This window comes from Clarias gariepinus, chromosome 10, assembly GCF_024256425.1.
Source record: "Clarias gariepinus isolate MV-2021 ecotype Netherlands chromosome 10, CGAR_prim_01v2, whole genome shotgun sequence".
Lineage (NCBI taxonomy): Eukaryota > Metazoa > Chordata > Actinopteri > Siluriformes > Clariidae > Clarias > Clarias gariepinus.
Window position 1 is genome coordinate 27,070,111 of NC_071109.1, and position 18,293 is coordinate 27,088,403.

At 35.5% G+C, this 18,293-nt stretch overlaps 2 protein-coding genes and 1 pseudogene across 5 annotated transcripts; all 3 read right to left on the reverse strand.

Moving 5' to 3' along the window:
* Positions 1-367: 367 nt before the first annotated feature.
* On the reverse strand, positions 368-7,678 carry bpgm (2,3-bisphosphoglycerate mutase). Of its 4 annotated transcripts, none has more exons than XM_053506047.1 (4): positions 7,319-7,364; positions 6,505-7,027; positions 3,348-3,970; positions 368-2,598 (listed from the first exon to the last, which is right to left on the reverse strand). In XM_053506047.1, coding segments are annotated over exons 2-4 (795 nt in total). In that variant the 5' UTR covers positions 6,507-7,027; positions 7,319-7,364; the 3' UTR covers positions 368-2,428. The 4 variants fall into 4 exon arrangements, with proteins under 4 accessions (XP_053362022.1, XP_053362023.1, XP_053362020.1 ...); XM_053506048.1 differs by having other exon boundaries at positions 6,988-7,027; positions 7,319-7,353; XM_053506045.1 differs by lacking the exon at positions 6,505-7,027 and having other exon boundaries at positions 7,319-7,678.
* Positions 7,679-8,391: 713 nt separating this feature from the next.
* tnni4b.3 (troponin I4b, tandem duplicate 3) lies at positions 8,392-11,130 on the reverse strand. Its single transcript, XM_053505203.1, has 7 exons — positions 11,117-11,130; positions 10,968-10,971; positions 10,785-10,829; positions 9,591-9,722; positions 9,387-9,476; positions 8,857-9,030; positions 8,392-8,712 (listed from the first exon to the last, which is right to left on the reverse strand). The coding sequence occupies exons 1-7, from the start codon at positions 11,128-11,130 to the stop codon at positions 8,623-8,625; spliced, it is 549 nt and encodes a 182-aa protein (XP_053361178.1). The 3' UTR covers positions 8,392-8,622.
* A 1,426-nt stretch (positions 11,131-12,556) lies between these two features.
* On the reverse strand, positions 12,557-16,855 carry LOC128531389 (troponin I, slow skeletal muscle-like; annotated as a pseudogene).
* Positions 16,856-18,293: the final 1,438 nt, after the last annotated feature.

An 18,293-nucleotide genomic window follows, 5' to 3' on the forward strand; every position in this document is an offset into this window, starting at 1 on the left:
TGAGCTTATAAATCATTTTATAATTTGGGGTACAAGTCCAAAAACAATATTCTTTCTCAATAGAACAAATGATGCTTTAGTGTAACTTATCTGCTAGTTGCAAAGCTTAAATATTGGAAACATACACACACACACATACTACTACTATATATATATATATATATATATATATATGTACTGAGTAACATAGTTGAACATCATCTCACCAAATCATTTCATTAAGATCATAAAAATCTGTAAACTATAAAAGTGTGTATGAGAAATGCAGCTGACATAACTTTTGAGGAAAAAATATATTTTAAAATAATTTTTTGTATTTATACTTTTAAAATAAATGTAAAAAATAGTGGTGTTTATTAATTAAGCTCAACTTGGCAAAAATGGACAATCTGGCAACACTATGACAATTTTCAAGCTAAAGGTAGCAGGGGATGCACGTAATGTTTGTGTGATATTAATTGTACCAAAAATTACAGCCTGACTCTTATACATTACACATTCAATAGAAAAGAAAAACTTGTCCTCAGACTATAAGTCACAATGCAACAACAAGAAAATTACAGAGACACAAAAAAACACACAATTTACCTGTACAACAAAAACAGAGACAGCTTTAATTAATGCCTGTAAAGACCTAATCATTTTTACAACTAAAAAAAAAGGTTAAACACTGGGCCTGGTGTGTGTCCTGCTTAGCTTTCAGACATCACAGAGAACCCTTACTTTCACTTCAACATTCACTTCAAGTTAGAGAGTTAGCTAAAGAAAGCAGAAATATATCTGAACCCTAAATACTCTCGTTCTAATAAATAAAGACATTATATAAGAGTTCTGTATACTATGTGTGTATCTGCTAGCTAATGTCTAAGGTGCAAGAATTCTTAGTAACTAAAACAGAGTCGATGCCAGAGACATTTGAAATCTTCTGTTTTCTAAATAAAATACATCAGCAGGTTATGTTTCTACCCAAATAACTATAAGTTGTCATTCTTCATAATGGTTTAGTGAGTCTGCTGGAGTCTGGAGTGAACTGTTGATTAATCAACACAATCCCGGAAACAGCTAAAGGGAGATGTCTGGCTTTCTTCCTTTTTCTGGACCTCAAAAATACAGCTGACTGACTAACTGCTTGCAATCCTCTAAAGCAAGCATATTATTACGTATTGTTTAAAATGAATGAGTAGGCATTCAGATATAAACATATATTTATATTTGAACATATAAAATACAAATATAACGTTTTAACCCAGATGACGCCAGCAAAGACATATTCACTTTATGTGCGCATGTACGTCGTTTCAAAAGACAGACACGTCCACATTAGAGTCAGATTTAAGTCACTTATGAAGGTGAGCCATTATCATGGGCAAATCCAATCTGACCAAAGATTTTCAGCACTGTCTGGAGGGAATTTATTAGTTTGATCTGGCAACCCTGTTAAGCACGATTGACTCGAGGACTAGAAAGCTCTTAGATTCCAGTAATACTTAAGACAAAGTGCATGAAAAAAGGAGGCAAGATAAGCAAAAACACACACCAATAAAATTCAATTTAGATCAAAAAGTTATATCAGAACTGCTGAAGCAAATGGAGTGAGGTGAGAGAAAAGAGGAATTTCCAAATTAACCCCAATTGGACATTATTTCTGCTTGACTGCTTGGCTGCAGGTGTTGACTACCAGAACTGAACCAACTCGTAAGGAGTGAGTTACATTATGTTAATGCCCACCAGGTGAATGTTATAATTTCCACTTTCAGATGCTGGAAAAGCAGTAACAGAAAAAGATGTGTACTATACAAGTTCACAGTGAGCAGGGAGACGACCTGGGAGGTGCGTAGCAAAGCAGCGAGAGAAAGTACTGGGTTAGAGCTAGCTTGTTTCAAAGTTGCTTATTGTAACTTAAACTATTAAAGTAATTCTAAGTTCTAAATCTGTTAACAGTTTGACAAAATCATTCCTCAAAAGATGTAAACATAGGTGGATCCTGGGCTCTCCTTAATTAGGACAGTAGCACAGCTAGTCTTTCAGTGCAGACCAGTTAGACCAGATAAACTCTAAAAAAAACATCTGCAATCAAGGTTAAGCACAAACTTATTACTGTATTTATGCAGTGTATACATCAATTTTAATCCAATTTATCTAAGTGCTGTATCATTAGTAATGAAAGCATGTGCCTGTTTGTCCTATCCAAGAAAAATTTACGCACGTCCTCATCAGACTTTGTAAAATAATAATAAAAAAAACAAAAAAACAAACAAAACTACAAAACAAGGATATACAGTACAGTGTAACTATTCTCTTGTTCAGTGCATCATTATAAATAAGTAAGAACTTGCTATAATTTAATTTCTTTTAAACTTCTTGCCATATATAGTAAAATATATTATATATATATATTTTAATATATTACTTTTTAATTTCTTTTCTCTCATGCAACTACTTTTCCCTGATCCTCCACTTTTTTGATCGCAGCCTGAATTTTGGCCTGATCTCCCAGCAGCTCTCGAGGCTTCACCGGCCGGAGATCTTCATCCAGCTCCAGCAGGACCGGGACTCCAGTGGGGAGTGTAACATTCGCAATGTCTGTATCAGATATACCTGTTATTGAAACAAATTATTAAAAAATAAGAACTTTTTTTTTAAATCGAAACTTCTTTAGACCTAAAACGTAATTAGATTTATTTTGAGGGTATTAACTTGTGATTTGTTTAGAATATTTACCCATAATTATACTGGTTATCGAATCTGATTGGTTAAAAGGTGCTGTTTTATTACCTATAATGGCAGCTCAAACTGTAGTGCGGGCTGCGAGATAAATTACAAGCTTTCTGTGGCATCTTTATCCTGTACAGGGTCGAAGGAAGCCTGAAGCCTATGCCAGAAGACTTCGGTCCATACAAAGTGGACAGGGTGGCAATCCATCGCAGGGCACACATGCACACGCCACACCCTCAGTCACAAACTATGGGCAATCTGGGAATACCAATGAACCTAATCTGAATGTCTTTGTACTGCGGGAGGAAACTGGAATACCCAGGAGGAACGCACCAAGCATGGGGAGAGCATGCAAACCTGAGGTGAAAATCGAACCCTCAACCCTGAAAGAGCGAGCCCACAGTGTTAACCACTACACCACCGTGCCGCCTACTGTAACAGCTAATTTTAAAAGACTTGTACTGTACAACAGCTGTTAAACAACAATTACATGTAGTATATATTTCATGTTCTTATTTTACAAGGATGAATGTATAATCGTTGACATGGTCTAAGACATGGATTGAAGGAGTCTCCTGTAGTGTCAGATCCTGAACTCACAACTCTTAACTAGTTTGCAAGTGTTAACTTACCTTCCAGATGCTTAAGCAAGGCTCTGCAGCTGTTTCCATGTGCTGAAATGAGAACAGTTTGGCCTCTCTTTATTTCAGGAACGATGACATCGTTCCAGTAAGGCAGGAGTCTATCCAGCACCTCCTTCAGGCTCTCTGTTTTAGGCAGCTCATCTTTGGGCACGTCACATGTGTTATACCGCCGGTCGTTGTAGATTTCTGCAAAGTATGGATGGGACTCATCGATGGGTGGTGGGGTGATGTCGTAACTCCGCCTCCACAGCTTCACCTGCTCCTCACCGTGGTTCAATGCCATCTCAGCCCGGTTCAGCCCGATCAGTGCCCCATAGTGGCGTTCGTTTAGCCGCCATGACTTGGTGATGGGAACCCACTCCTGGCCCATGGCCTCTAGGACGAGCCACGCTGTCTGAATCGAGCGGCTGAGGATGGAGGTGAAAACAAGGTTAAACCCGTAGCCTTGCTGCTTCAGCATCCGGCCGCACTCCTGAGCCTCTAGGACGCCATTCTCGCTCAGCTTCTGGTCAACCCAGCTGCAGAAGCGGTTCTCTTTGTTCCACGCTCCTTCACCATGCCGCAGCAGGAAGAGTTTGTGCTTCGACATTAGGGAGATGTATGGCACGAGCCTGAAAGTTTTAAAATATATATAGAGATATATACAGTCATAGAGATATATGCAGTCATATACAGATGCATGGTGGTTGGTGAAAACATCACTATATATTTTTTGCCATCTACAGCAGATGTTCGTGATACTGAGGTATGAAGCAAAGATGGGGCTGATTTCTTTCTAGCGCAGAATGTAGATTCATGCTGATATTTTACACAAATGTCTAAAACATCATCATCAGTGACTAAGAGTACAGATATAATCTTAAAGACAGGTATAACGCATGTTTAAAGGTGGATTAAAATATATTACTGCAATATTTTTACTGATAGGTTATGCATTAAAATAGAAAGAAGCAAGTGTGATAAAGTTAACAGACAGACTTTAGCATATTATCGAGCATGCCCAGTAAGACCTCCAGCCGTTTGACTTATAAAACTGCACAAAACTGTGTCTAATAGATAAGGGAGGAAACAGATTCAGTTAGGTCACAATTCTTTTGTGTGGCGATTCACATATTCACGAAATACATTTTTTAAAACTATTTTTACATTTATAATAGAATTTATAATAGAGATTAACCGGTCGATCGGCCAGTGACCAGAATTGGCTAGTTTTCAGTATGATTGGCCATCAGCTTAAGATATAAACCATTCTTTACCAAGCACAGAAGCTTCCGAGTTGTGCAACAGAAACACATTTTATGGCGGTACATTATTGAAATAATTGGAGCGGGAAAAGTCCTTGATCTGCCCTTTAGTCTCAAACCCTAATCATCACACATGCTTACATTCAGTATGTATCAAAACACAGCAAGCGCATTAGAAGCCACATGCAGCCTGCACACTCACTGTCAAGATGAGTTTTGAGACTTTGGAGACGGTAAAACTTTGCCGTTTTTTTATAATCCTACAGGTAGTGCGCCCTGTACTACTCCCACTTTGGCATCTCGTGTAGTACGAGTTTGTTAGAAATAATAATTATGGAGGATGATAATTATTATCTGGGCTTGGGACCGCCACTGCATACAGTGGCTGAAGTTTGGGCACTGGCTGGGAATCAAACCCAGGCCTTCCGCATGGCAGGCGAAACACCTACCAATGAGCCCAATATATATTAAAATTGTTTCTGATTTTTATTTCTTTCTACATTGTAAAGGAATGCTGAAGGCGTCCAAAAAATGCATTAATTTCTCTTATGAACAGTAAATGGTGGGATGTGTCTGCTACTTATGCTCTGTAAAGACTTCATAACGCCTCTAATCTAAGGTGCTGTTAATTGGTCATTTTTCAGGCTGAACTTCTCGTCTGTGGCAGAGGTAGGTTTTGGTCTCGCCCTCCTGGGATGGCCTTCATGAGAGCCAGTTTCATTATGGTGCTTGACGGATTTTGCAAATGCACTTGACAATACTGTTTTTGCAAGAACTATTACAGAAAGGCTGACCTTTGTGTCTTAAAATAACAACCAACTGTTGTTTTTGTTGTTGTTACGTAATTACCTAATTCCATATGTGTTATTTTATTGTTTTGAAATCCCCAGTATTGTTGTAGAATGTAGAAAATAACTCACAAAAAAAAAACTAAGAAATTTGCAAGTGACCCCAAACTTTTGAACAGTAGTGTATATATATATATATATATATATATATATATATAATTGATTATTTTTTAATGAAATGTTAAACTATTGTATAGTTTAAATACTGCGCTTGGTGTCTACATGAGAAAACTAAGTTAAATTACTAGAGAAACTAGAGAAAACTAGTTAATTAATCAGTAAACTATTTTTGAAGGCTTAAAATATAAGCCTTCAAAAATAGAAAAAAAAAATAGGGGGAAAATGTAATATCATAACCAAGATAATATCAAAGCATGATACTTATAGAATCACAATTTTAATCAAATCAACACTAAGTATCGTGATAATATAGTATTGCAAGGTGACTGGTGAGTCCCAGCCCTAACACTAATGGTTATTTTTAAGGTTTTTACACCAAATTTTGACTGTGTGTATTTTATTACTCTTTAGTGCACTTTATAGATGTTATTCTTATACAAAAATCTTTTATTATTGCATTTTTGTACGTTTCCAGGACTATTGCACAGTCCTGTAAGTAAAGCAGCTGTTACTGTAGGTTTTACTGAGCGTGCTGAAGAATATGAGTTTTTCTGGTAACTTTGTCACACTTGCTCCTTTATATGTTTATGCAAAAGCTCGGATAAAATGGGAGGGTTGCATCAGAAAGGGCATCCGGGGTAAAACCTGTGCCAATTTTTTTTAGCCGGATAAATTGTTCTGCTCCAAAAACTACTACTTCTAAACAGGAGCAGCAGAAAGATTAACAATAAATTATAATAATAATAATAATTAGTCCTCAAGTACAATTACATCAGCCCTATGTCATCATGGTGTGGGAGGAGCCCTCTTGTTTGCATCTGGGGCTTTTGGGGGCTCTTAACATGCTAAAAACGTAATTTTCATCAGCACACATGACAGGATCTGCTGCTATTGAAGATAAAAAAAATTGTGAAGGGATTCTTAATATCTCACATAATTCAGCTGTGACGACGCCTTAAACTTGTCTAAGTGACATCACGTTGAGTGACATCATAGTGTGACACTTTTTCTCCAGCATCTGAGGCTATCTGAAGGCCTTATCTCGAAAAACATGCGGGTTGTGTAGTGCAGCCAGGCGGCGATGGCACAGTTTGCTTGGGCCCAATCGCAACTATTATTATTATTACTACTACTACTATTATTATTATTATTATTATTATTTTGTTTACATTTGAAACATTTTCAAATGTTGTTTACACTGGTCAGTTGTGTTTACACCGGTCTGTTGTGTAATATGTTGCTTTCTTTACAGGCATGCAAATATCCTTTTGTAATGTTATTTATTTATTACATTTGAAAGTAGGTTTGTAAATGGTGAATGTAAGAGGTGGAATATGTGTGACTGTATTTCAGGCTCAGAAAATGCACAGATGCTGGAAAGGAAAGGTCAGGGGACACTAATTAAATGTCAAGCACCAGCTTTAGCTCCTCAGCGACCTGATCCACTCCTACAGCTCTGCAATGAAGGGTTTTTACACATATTAAACACAGAGCTGCTTACAGAGAGAAAGAAATTAAATCTTTATCGTTATAATATTACCGTTAGTGTTACTGCCGACAAACAGCTGCGTTTATTTACAACTGTAGCGTGCAAAAGACAAACCGCTAACAGTTAACCAGCTATTTCATATTAACTTCCATATTTAATTAAAATTTTAAATTACTCAGTCTTTTTTACCCAAACTAACAGGTAATATATTAAAAGACTGCCGCTGCAGAAATCGCTATAAAATGGTTCGTTGCTCACCGGCGGAGAGTCCTGACGTTCAGATAGACTAGCAACCATATACGGGTTATACTGGAACCTCTGGCAACAAACCAGGGTTCAACTCCAAATCTCCTACATTTTCTCATATAGTGCACTACCTAGGGTGCAAACACTAATCATTAGCAAGTGTGCTAATATAGATAATAAAACGTTATTTAAAACCGGCCCTTATTTTATATTCCAGCCAATGAGAAGACTGCTTTCACCCTAAAGAGGCGGGTTAATTCACTACGGTGGCCGAAATTGAGGGGAAATAATTAAACATTCGCGGAAGTTTAATATAAGAGAATCCAAAATTCGACATAGATGACCCTACTGAGTTATATTTCGACAGTGTTAAAGGCAAATTTTGATATAAAAACAACGATAGCTTTAAATCTAAAAAAATATATATATATATTTTATGTTTTAATACCATGGAATATATAGTAATGTTAAAGTGTGAAAAGGGGGAAAATAAAGAGCAAATCTGCCCTGCTGCTCTAATCAGTATACATGTATCTGGTATATACAGTATAAAGAAACCCGAGTTACTATCCTTCACCTTATTTATTATCAAAGAACAAAGTGCAATATCTTTTCATTCATTCGTTCATTGTCTTTACCTCTTTATCCTATATAAAGAGGCGCAGGGGTCCTTTAGCCTATTCCAGAGAGAGACTTAGGGAACATGGCAGGGTACACCCTGGGCCCAGAAGGAACCCACCAAGAACAGGGAGAACATGCAAACCTATGATGGTAAATTTGCAATTAAACCTTGAAGGAAAATGGCTAATTTTTATGTTATAAATATATATGTAAATCTTTAAAGGAAAAAAATTTGATAATACAAGCTGGGTGCATCTGTATTTATTCTACTACGTGCAATTTAGTTTATTTTTTGATACCTATTTTGCATTCACAATATGTGAATTTAATTATTTTTATTTATTTATTTATTTATTTATTTATTCCGGTTTTAAATATTACGCTTAACAGTGTTTTATCTAAATTGAAAAGTAGGAACTCATATGTCAGCTGTTCTCAAATTTCAAAGAATCTTCAAAATGAACTTTAAGAAAATAGTATTTTATTAGGGTTTCCCATATAAAGAACATATTGCTGCAATACAAACATTATTATACAGTTAAAATATAATAATAATAGAATATTTTGCACAAATGTATTCTTTATGTGTTTCAACTGAAATCGTTTAGTCACAGTGAACTTACAATTCATAATTCATAATATTAGAATTGTTCTTAGCCCATTTTATTTGTATTTATTCAGTCCATTATACTGTATTATGATGCTGTTCCAGCAAACATCTTCATTCTGCCTTCCATACCGGACATGGCATCCACATTCTTCCTCCAGTCAGTAACCTCCTCTCTCTATAAAAAAAAGTTAAATATTTCAACTACTTCAAAACATAAAACCTATTCCATGTTTCTGAATTTAATGCTGTAATATGTAGACAGATATTTCCTGAAGCCTCAGTCTAACATTGCAGTGTAGACAAAACAAACAACTTTCACCTTCTCCTCTTCTTTCTTGACTGTTTTAAGGTTGGCCTTGAAGTCAATGGACTCTTTATGTTTGGAGCCAAGCAGAGCTCCGAGCCAGGCGTCTGCAGACACTCTCACTCTCCTCAGGATAGGTCGCTTCATTTTCCCCTTCAGTTCAAAGATTTTATGGCTCAATTCGCCAATCTAAAGCAAAAGTACTGTAAGTGTGCATTATTTTTAAAGGCTTCAACTAACCTTATTTTGGTAATTTGGTAAGCTTTAAAATATTTTAACATGTCATTTTTGCCATCATAATATTGAAATTAAATTAAAGTGGGCATAATGGAGATAGTAAAAAAAAAAAACTTCTCATTAAAACATAAAGAATGTAATACAGATCAAGGTATTGTATAGTAAGTAAATTGCATGTAGTCTTTTAGCGAAATATTCAATAATACATTACTTTTAAGATGTATTGGGGAATATGTATTTTAATAAATTAACCATATAAGTATTTTCTTTTTTTTTTTTTAATAACGTAAAGTAAAACCAGAAATCACCTCATTTTCACTTTTAGCAACTTTAGCTGCAATGTCGTAGCGTTCCTCATCAACAGTGTCAATTTTGCGGTGCAATTCTTTACACAAATTCTGTAAAATAAAAAAAAAAACACTGTAAGCAATAGAGAACATACTGTACAGATAAACTGTGCATACTGTATGTGATTTATATTTATATGGTTTATGAAAGATGAACACAGGCACCTGTAAGTCTTGCGGTGACAAGCCACTCAGTGTGAGAGGAGGTAATCTTTCACCGAGAGTTCTTTCTCTCTCGATTTGTTTGTCATTCTTCTCCTCCTCCAGCAAAGTGGTAGCTTTCTTTAGAATTTTTGTCTGCAGCAATAAGTAAGAACTGCTTGTTATGTACTGAGTGTCATGTACACTAAATGTCATGTACTGGTGGCACAATTTGAATTTGGACAATATTTTATTGGTTTGTTGCTGAAAAATTAGTTATTTTTAATGAATGAATGAATGAATGAATAAATGAAAGAATGAATAAAAAATACTGGCTTTATAGTTTAATTATTACAATTCCCATTACATAAGAAATTTGGTGAAGATTCCATATAGAACTATTATGATTATTAAAACCAGTGTGTGCTAGATACAGTCTGATGCTTTAAGTCTACTAGTTATGTAATTAAAGTCAAACATCTAGTATAGAAAATTAACTTAATGTAAAAAAAAAATAATAAATTCATGTAGACTTAATGTAAAAGAAAAACTTCCACTGAAACAAGTCCAATTATGAAATGAAATTTCTGACCCAACCAAATCCTGTATCGTCTGTTGTCAAATAATTTTTGGTATATATATATGGTATATTTTGGTATATATACACATTATAATTATAAGACAGATGTAATGTAGCAACATTGAAATAATTAAAGTCTTTTTTTTTGTGAATTATTGTCACATGTATGATAATTAGAATACCTGACAGTGAGTAAAATCACTCATTTTGACACACTGTGATTAAAACTGTCCACAAACATGCAATAGTCTCTAATTTTTAATGTTTCTGTGCATTTTTTAAAACAAACTGAATGTATGCAAAACATTTACGCACACTTCATCATATTAATGATGCATTATTAATATACTAATACTTATAGCTGTGTGTGAGTGTGTGTACTGTATACTGTATGTCCCAAGCCCAGTTTGGAGGAGGGTTAAATTGAGGGGTGCAGATACCTAGTTTAAAGTAATTCATGGATCTGTGACAGCAAGTGAAATAGTACCCATGAATAAAAAATAAAACTAATACTAATACTAATAATAACAACAACAACAACAATAATAATAATAATAATAATAATAATAATTATTATTATTATTCAAAGAAAATCAATTCTGAAAATTTTGAAACCTGAAATATTGCATAATACCAACCTTTAAGTATAAACGCCGTGATGCTGAAATCTTTGGCTTCGGTTTCTTTTGAAAGAAAAAGCACACTAAGTATAAAAGAGAGCAACGTTGCACAACATATAGAAAAAATGCTGAATTAACTTGTTTATGGCATCAGCTTTAATATTTGATCAAGATATTTTTAAGTTTGTAATTTGTACTTACCGCTCTGACCAGAAATGAAAAAACATACAATTAAGATATATAAATATATATATGTACATATGTACAATATATAGACAATTATTAAGATAGTATCTAAGAAGTTATTTAAAAAAAATTACAAAATCCAATAATTATTTGAAAATACTCACCCAGACTCAGACATGTCTTCCTCTTCTTTTTATTGTTTTATTTACTATTAACAGATAAAAAAATAATTTTATTGTAATTTTTTAGTTTTTATTAATTGCCTTTCTTGTTACATCCGGTAGCTCACCAGTGAAATTGCATCAAGTTTCATCCTGTTGCTATTAAATACAATCAAACTTGTAAAACTGTGCCCTATGACAACATAAGAGTTGCATGTATGTAGAAGTGGCAAAGAAGTAAGATTTATTTCAAACTATAATATTTATTAGCCAGAAAACAAAACAAACTGTGCCATTTACAACAGATCACTCTTCAGACTCTCTATCCTGCCCCAATTAAGACTTGGCTCAGACATTAAGATAAGACTTACAGAATTACCTTCCGGAGGACAGCTGTATGACTTCAGAGTGGTGAACAAAGAAAGGTGGCATATTTATAGAGTCCGGAGCCCTTATGAGTGGGTCACTAAAATAGCCTTGGTACTGTACGTTCTGTTCTAGCTCAGAAAATCTGCAGGGTCTTGTCTGTTGCTGTCAGTAAGGACTTACAGTAGTTTACTGGAGGAAGGGTGAGCAAGTGGCTTAACTGATCAGGACAAAGATGCTCATACACTGTGCGGGTGTTTTAAAGATAATAAAGAGTAAATCAAAAGCAATGGACCATTGCAAAAGCAGGAGATTTGATTCCCAAGGTTAGTTAAACAATTCACTTTGGTATATTGAACATTAAGTTTAATATTATAGTAGATATCATTTCTTGCAAAATTAAATAACCAAATTGTTCAGTTACTTCAGTTTAAGCATTTTAAGAAAACATTAATAGATTTCAGACTCAAACGTTCTGCTGGATTTACTCAGTGGGTTCAGGCCATCAGTTGGTTGGAACAGGAACTGCAGTGTGTGAATTTCAAAATGTTCATCAGACGCTATACTGTAGCATCACCCACATCTGACTTTATACTTTTAATATGTCTATTTATACTGCACAATATCAACAATTAATTACACAGCATACTCATACAAAATATGTATAGTACTGTATATGCAACCATAAACAATTCTGTTTCTTATTGCCTTATGTATAATAAAGTAAAAAAAAAAAAAAAATCATAATGTTATTTCACATCACAGTAGAATTCAGTACTTCAGTTCTTCAAACTCAAATTTTCAGCATTATCATCTTCATGTAGCTCTCAGTCAGTACAGTAGCTGTCACCAAGTATGCCGTGCATCAGGGACCTAAAAATGTGCAGAGATTAATATAATTTATCAAAAAATTAAAATTTACAGTACACAAAGTGAAACTTTACAACAGGATAAATTAAAAGGCACAAAACAGATTCTTGTATTTATTATCATTATTTATTTAGTATTATGTCTTATGAATTCCTAAGACATGCCTATCAAGGGCTCTTACATCGGAGCTTTAGACGTATTTACCTTTTATTGGCCTGCATCAAACAGCTTTTTCCTGCCCTCCATCCCAGACATGGCCTCCACGTTCTTACGCCAGTCCGTCACCTCCTCTTTCTGTTATGGCCAAAGCAGTAAAGTGAGAAAAATCCCGGAGGGTCTAAGATTTTTTTGTGATTTTTGTTTTATTTCCTATGATCAGTGTTTTACAGGTGCATTTTTGTGGTCTATGTGGTCACAATTTTGTACCGAATTAAGTAATTGGGGTCTATTGATTTTCTATCATGGTGTTCTTGAGTTATGAATTCTGATTGTTGATTCAGCTACAACACTAATGCCAACTCTTATTCAAATAACAGTTCTTAACAATGTGAACTGTTATGTGAACAATCATTTTATGCAATGTCACAAAAAACTTACTTGTTATTTTACAATAATATATATAAACGTGTAACTGTTTATATTGTATGTCTAAGCTCTTTGTAAGGAAAGCATTTTTGGTACAGAACAAAATGGTACAATTAAACAGTTAAAAATGCAGTTAAAAGGTAACAACTGCATTTTTGTTGGTTGGTTGGGTTGTTTATGTTGTTCCAACCTAAATTGAGCTAGAAGCTTGTGGTAATGGCTACCAAAAGTATTTGCTAAAGTAGAAATTTTTATAAGAGAAATGTAACCAAATATTAGGTGTATTTATATTTTTCGACTTATATGTATAATTTTGACTCTGTATTAATTCAAGAGAACTTAAATAAAAATTTGCACAAAGTTTTAGGGGTTCACAATGCGTTTATGTACACTCCTGACTTTTTCCTGAACTGATTTTTCACACTCCTCGGGCAGTATTAACGCTGCCTTAGCCTAGTATTATCACTGCCTTAGCACTGCGTTAGAATGTCTTTTATTTCCAGGGCGTTAAGTCAGAGTTAAAGTCATGGGGTCACTTTAGGGTTTTCAAGTCTAACCCTCACTATAAGTATCGGATACAGACGTTCTTGATTGTTTACATTTTAATAGGTAAGGAATTAAATAATCTCAGTTTCAGATAGGGTGGCACTGTGGCTTAGTGGTTAGCACTGTCACCTTGCACCTTCAGGGTCTGGGTTAGATTCCCGCTCAGGTTTGATTTTGCCTCTGTGTGCATGGAGTTTGCATGTTTTCCCAATGCTTGGTGGGTTTCCTCCAGGTACAGTGAAACCTCGGATTGCGAGTAACACGGTTAACAGTGTTCCGCAAGACGAGCAAAGATTTTTAATAAATTTTTATTTGGAAAACGAGCAAGTCTTGGTTTACCAAGTATGATGTATCATGCACATTCTTGTTTGGATGCCGAGCGTCACGCAATCACAACTGAGCCAACTGTTTTTCTCTCTCTTGCGCTGTGGAATTGTGGTTAAATCATCTCCTCTGCTGGGTCATAGTGCTTGTCTCTTACTGGTATAATCAACATCCGTGCACGCGTGTACTGTTTACTATAACATTGTGACCACGTGTATTTAAAACATATTTTATTTTGTGTTTGTAAGCGCATGTGTACAGCGCGCGTGTACTGTTTCTTATAACGCACGTGTGTGCGAGCATGTAAAGCAAAAGAGAGTCTCATTTGAAGGTTAAAATCCATTTTATCTCTCCCTCTCTGTTAAGCCTGTTATGTGTGTGTGTACAGTACGTGCAATTTGCTACCGTGTTTGTGTGTGAAGCACCCCAATTCTGCCTCACACACACTCTCTGCCCTACACAGGGCAAAAAAAAATACCTTCCTAATCACTGGTTCATCCCTGCATTAACCACGGAATCCAAATTCAACGTTAATGCAGTTTTGTCAGATGCAGAATAGAGCTCTGTGATAGACGTGACAGATGATTGGTCTTACCTTCTCCTCCTCCTTTTTCACAGTTTTCAGATTGGCTTTGAAGTCGAAAGACTCTTTGTGTTTGCCACCCAGTAGGACACTAAGCATAGCCTCGGCTGAGATTCTCACTCTCTTCAGCACGGGCCTCTTCATCTTGCCCCTCAACTCGATGATCTTTCTGGTCATTTCCTCTATCTGTCACAGGAAATACACTTTGCATTGTTATTATTATTATTTTTTTTATTACATCGACAGGATTGGGACTGTACACTGCTATCTTGCAACATGCTGAATTAGGGCCAGTTTTTTTTTTTTTACTTAGCTATTAGGGCTTTAAAAAACAGCTAAACTGCAAGAAAAATAATGGTTTAAAAAGCCCCCAGTGAGCTCATCATTACTTTTCCATACCTCTTTGTCATTTTTGGACACCTTAACTTCATTGTCGTAGCGCTCCTCATCAGTTACATCAATCTTATGATGTAGATCCCTGCAAAGATCCTAAATGAGAAAAGGGGGAAAACAAACTTAAGAAATGAAAATTTTAAATGAGATGATAAAATGTGGAGTTTTAAGATGGATGTATACAGTATTTACCTGTAGTTCTTGCACAGACAAGCCTGAGAGCTTTAGAGGTGGAACCCTCTCACTTAATGTTATCTCTTTTTCTTTCCTGTTTTCTTCCTTCTCCACTTTGAGCATTTCCAGAGCTGTGTTTAACATCTTGATCTATAAGAGGAAACAGACTCAGTAAAAACTATTAAGTGTAAACTGATTTGGTGTTTAATTATTTCTTCTCACCTTCAACCCTAGTCGACGTCCGGAGGAAATTTTGGACTTTTTCTGTGGGGTAGATAAAATACGATATTGAGTGGAAATTCCAGTTGCTTTGCACATCATTTTCCATGCTTGTTTAAAACATGTGAAGAAAAGGAGTATTTGTGAATATTAGTGCATAAGTAGGTGTTCAATGTGCATCCACAGTGATATTTATTTTTCCTAATTATTGAACCCACCTCCTACTCCTAGTACAACCCCGGAATCTACAGTGGTCAGGAGAGATCAATTGGGCTGCTGCTGGTTTTAGCATTTTAACATGTAGGGTTGCCCACTTACTCATTTATATGCTATATATTTAAGTTATAACTTTAGAAACACCTGAAACTCTGCTTAAACTGTTTTTTGTTGTTGCTTTTTTTCCTGTCATGAGCTCTCATGAGTCTTTCAGCTGATCATGTTAGCTAGTAAGCACTATTCCCAGTGTTAATTCTACAGTACCTCTACTATGTCAAGTTTTTCATTTTTTTTTTCTGGTTAGACTGAGATGGGGTGAAGTTAAGGCAGAATTAAGACAAAAAAAGGAACTGTGAACCCTTAAGTACATGCATGATGAGCAGTATGTTACTGTACATCCAACACACTACATACATTTTCTGAGCTTGGTGTTATAAGGTTCTGTTATCTTTTCATTCTTATTTGTAAAACTCACCGGTCTGATTGAGAAAAAGAAAGAAAAAGTTAGAAGGACATTATATAAGTCAAAGCAATATTTGTAGAAGTTCATATTGATTTAATTTGTAGCGTCACTTACGCTTCAGCCATTTCTCCTCGTGAGTCCTGCTTTTAAACAAAGAAGATCTCATCTTTAAATGCATTTGCTGCCATTTAAAAAGACCTGATGCAAAATCATTTAAAACATTTTTTTTATTCCTTCAGCTGTACTAATATTGCATGCAGGCTGCATTTATCTCCAAGCCAACCCTTTATTGCATGTCTGTGCTATCGTGTAGTGTTGTAGCTCACTATTCAATTCACCTGAAATTACATTGAAAATGGAGAGGTTGCAATTCTTTCATGTTTTTTTTTTCATTCTTACAAAATATGCCATATTAAAGATGAAAATCATTAGCAAGACTTACCTTTTTTCTTTTTTTCATTTCTATAGAAATTTTACATGTATATGAAAAAAAAGCAATATTATGATGACACACCTCCAAGGATGTGAAATTATACAGAAATTATACCTGCATGAATTATTGTGGAGGATAGAAATCTATTTATTAGAGGTCTTTTGAGTCTTCAGTGGAAAGTCTACTTCACATAGCACTCAGGAGTTTCAGCATAGCTGAAAATCGGCCTGGACCGCAACCAATTTCAGAGGCATCTAAATAAGTGAGGACCTCACTCATCCAGCAGTGTAACACTGAACAAGCCTTTACGAATACCCTCAGCACAGCACTCTCCAGAATTACTCAAAGCACATGTCATTTAGTGTCAGGCATGCAAGACTGACATATTACACTCTGATTAAGACTGAAACAAGACGTACCTTTTTTGAGGCAGAAACGTCAAGCTAGAGCACAAAACCATCTGGAGGTGGATAGAGTGAAATCTTTCACATTTATAGTTTCTATCACCTATGCGACTACCTCTCAAAAATAGACGCCTTTGCTTTGGCCATTCTACTGGTCATTCTGCATAGCTAAAGAAACACGATTCACAAGTTAAGTGGTGTAATAAAACAATTTTTATTAGACTAGGGGCATGCAGGAGCAGAGATGTGATGTTTGGAGTTTGGATGCCACCTGTTGGTGACGAGAGATGACCCTGAATTCAACAAGGGACATTTAATGGCACATTGAGACAAAGAGTGAGACACTCATATTATATACTGTGGGTGAAGAAGTCTTGGTTTGGATTGGGTCAAAGACTAATCCAAAGAGCTGTTAAGGTGTTGTTTAACTCTGTAACAGGATTACAGTGGGTATGCAGTACATTTTCGGAATTTCTGTTGTTTGAGCTTAAATGTATTAAATAATTCCACAGTAAAATTAGGCTAATTATTCACAATTGTATGAATGTGATTATGTCCAAGCACCATGGACAAGTGGCTTATCCGGGATCTCAACAGCATAAATCACTGGTTTTATGTAGACGTTTGGAAGCAGGTGGAAGCTTTGTCTTACTGTTATGTGAGCTCTCTATATGGAGCGTGTCCATGACAGAGGTGTCAAGAATTATCACCGAGCCTTTGTCGCCGACTTATTTTTAGTCCTTATGTCCACTGATAACATTTGGACAAATGCAACAGGCCCCTTTACTTAACATGACTATGTGCTATGATCTCATTATCGACCTGGCAGCAGATCTTGTCCTTGTGTTACTGGTTCAAATAGAAAGTTGTGCAATGTTCTTATGTTGCACCGGCCTTAATCTGACTGCGTGAGTCTGTTGAGCTTTGGTGCCTTCTTAAAAAATTTTGTCTGTCATAAGGTTTCAGACATGGAAATGCACACTGTTTCATCAGAGCACACTTTTGTGCACACAATTTGGTTCACTTGTCTTACATACACGATTAACATACACACAACAGCTAAAAAATTTATTCACCTAAACACATGAAATGTTGAAATATTTTTATGTTTTAATGTTTCTGTTGTTAATTTATTACTTAATGTAGTGTTTAGTGGTCACCTTGTTTGCTTATTTCACAGGTGGACATGGAAAGAGCACTAGCTACTCCAGCTCTTCACCATTTGTAGAAACATTTAATGTCATATTTATGAGAAAAGCAAATGCCAGACTCAAAGTTCCAGAGTGCAGTACAATTATAAGATGCAGTTAGAGCAGAGATTCAGATTGTTAGTTATCTACGAGATGTTGAGTCCAATGGTGTTGATGGTGTTGCTAAATTTTAGAAATTGATGTCATTATGAGAGAAATTACAGATCTGGTTTGATGAAAGGACTTACAAACAGGGAGTCATAAATTTTGGAACAAAAATAAGTGTTTTGGCATTTGGGCTGTTTTGGAACATGACAATGACAATGACACGCCTACCTCCTCTAGAGTGTTCCTGACTTGGCTAGATGTTGTGAAAGGGTTCTTCTTCACCATGGACAAGATTCTGCAGTCATC

Coding starts and splice junctions, on each gene's coding strand:
- bpgm (XM_053506045.1), bottom strand. CDS start 7,425: ATGAGAAAATGTAGGAGATTTGGAGTTGAACCCTGGTTTGTTGCCAGA. Junction 3,971..7,318: donor AACGTCAGGACTCTCCGCCG/GTGAGCAACGAA, acceptor TAAAACTTTCAG/GCTCGTGCCATACATCTCCC. Junction 2,599..3,347: donor CTTGCTTAAGCATCTGGAAG/GTAAGTTAACAC, acceptor TTTCAATAACAG/GTATATCTGATACAGACATT.
- tnni4b.3 (XM_053505203.1), bottom strand. Junction 9,723..10,784: donor CACGGCGTTTATACTTAAAG/GTTGGTATTATG, acceptor TTATTGCTGCAG/ACAAAAATTCTAAAGAAAGC. Junction 9,031..9,386: donor TTGCTAAAAGTGAAAATGAG/GTGATTTCTGGT, acceptor CTTTTGCTTTAG/ATTGGCGAATTGAGCCATAA.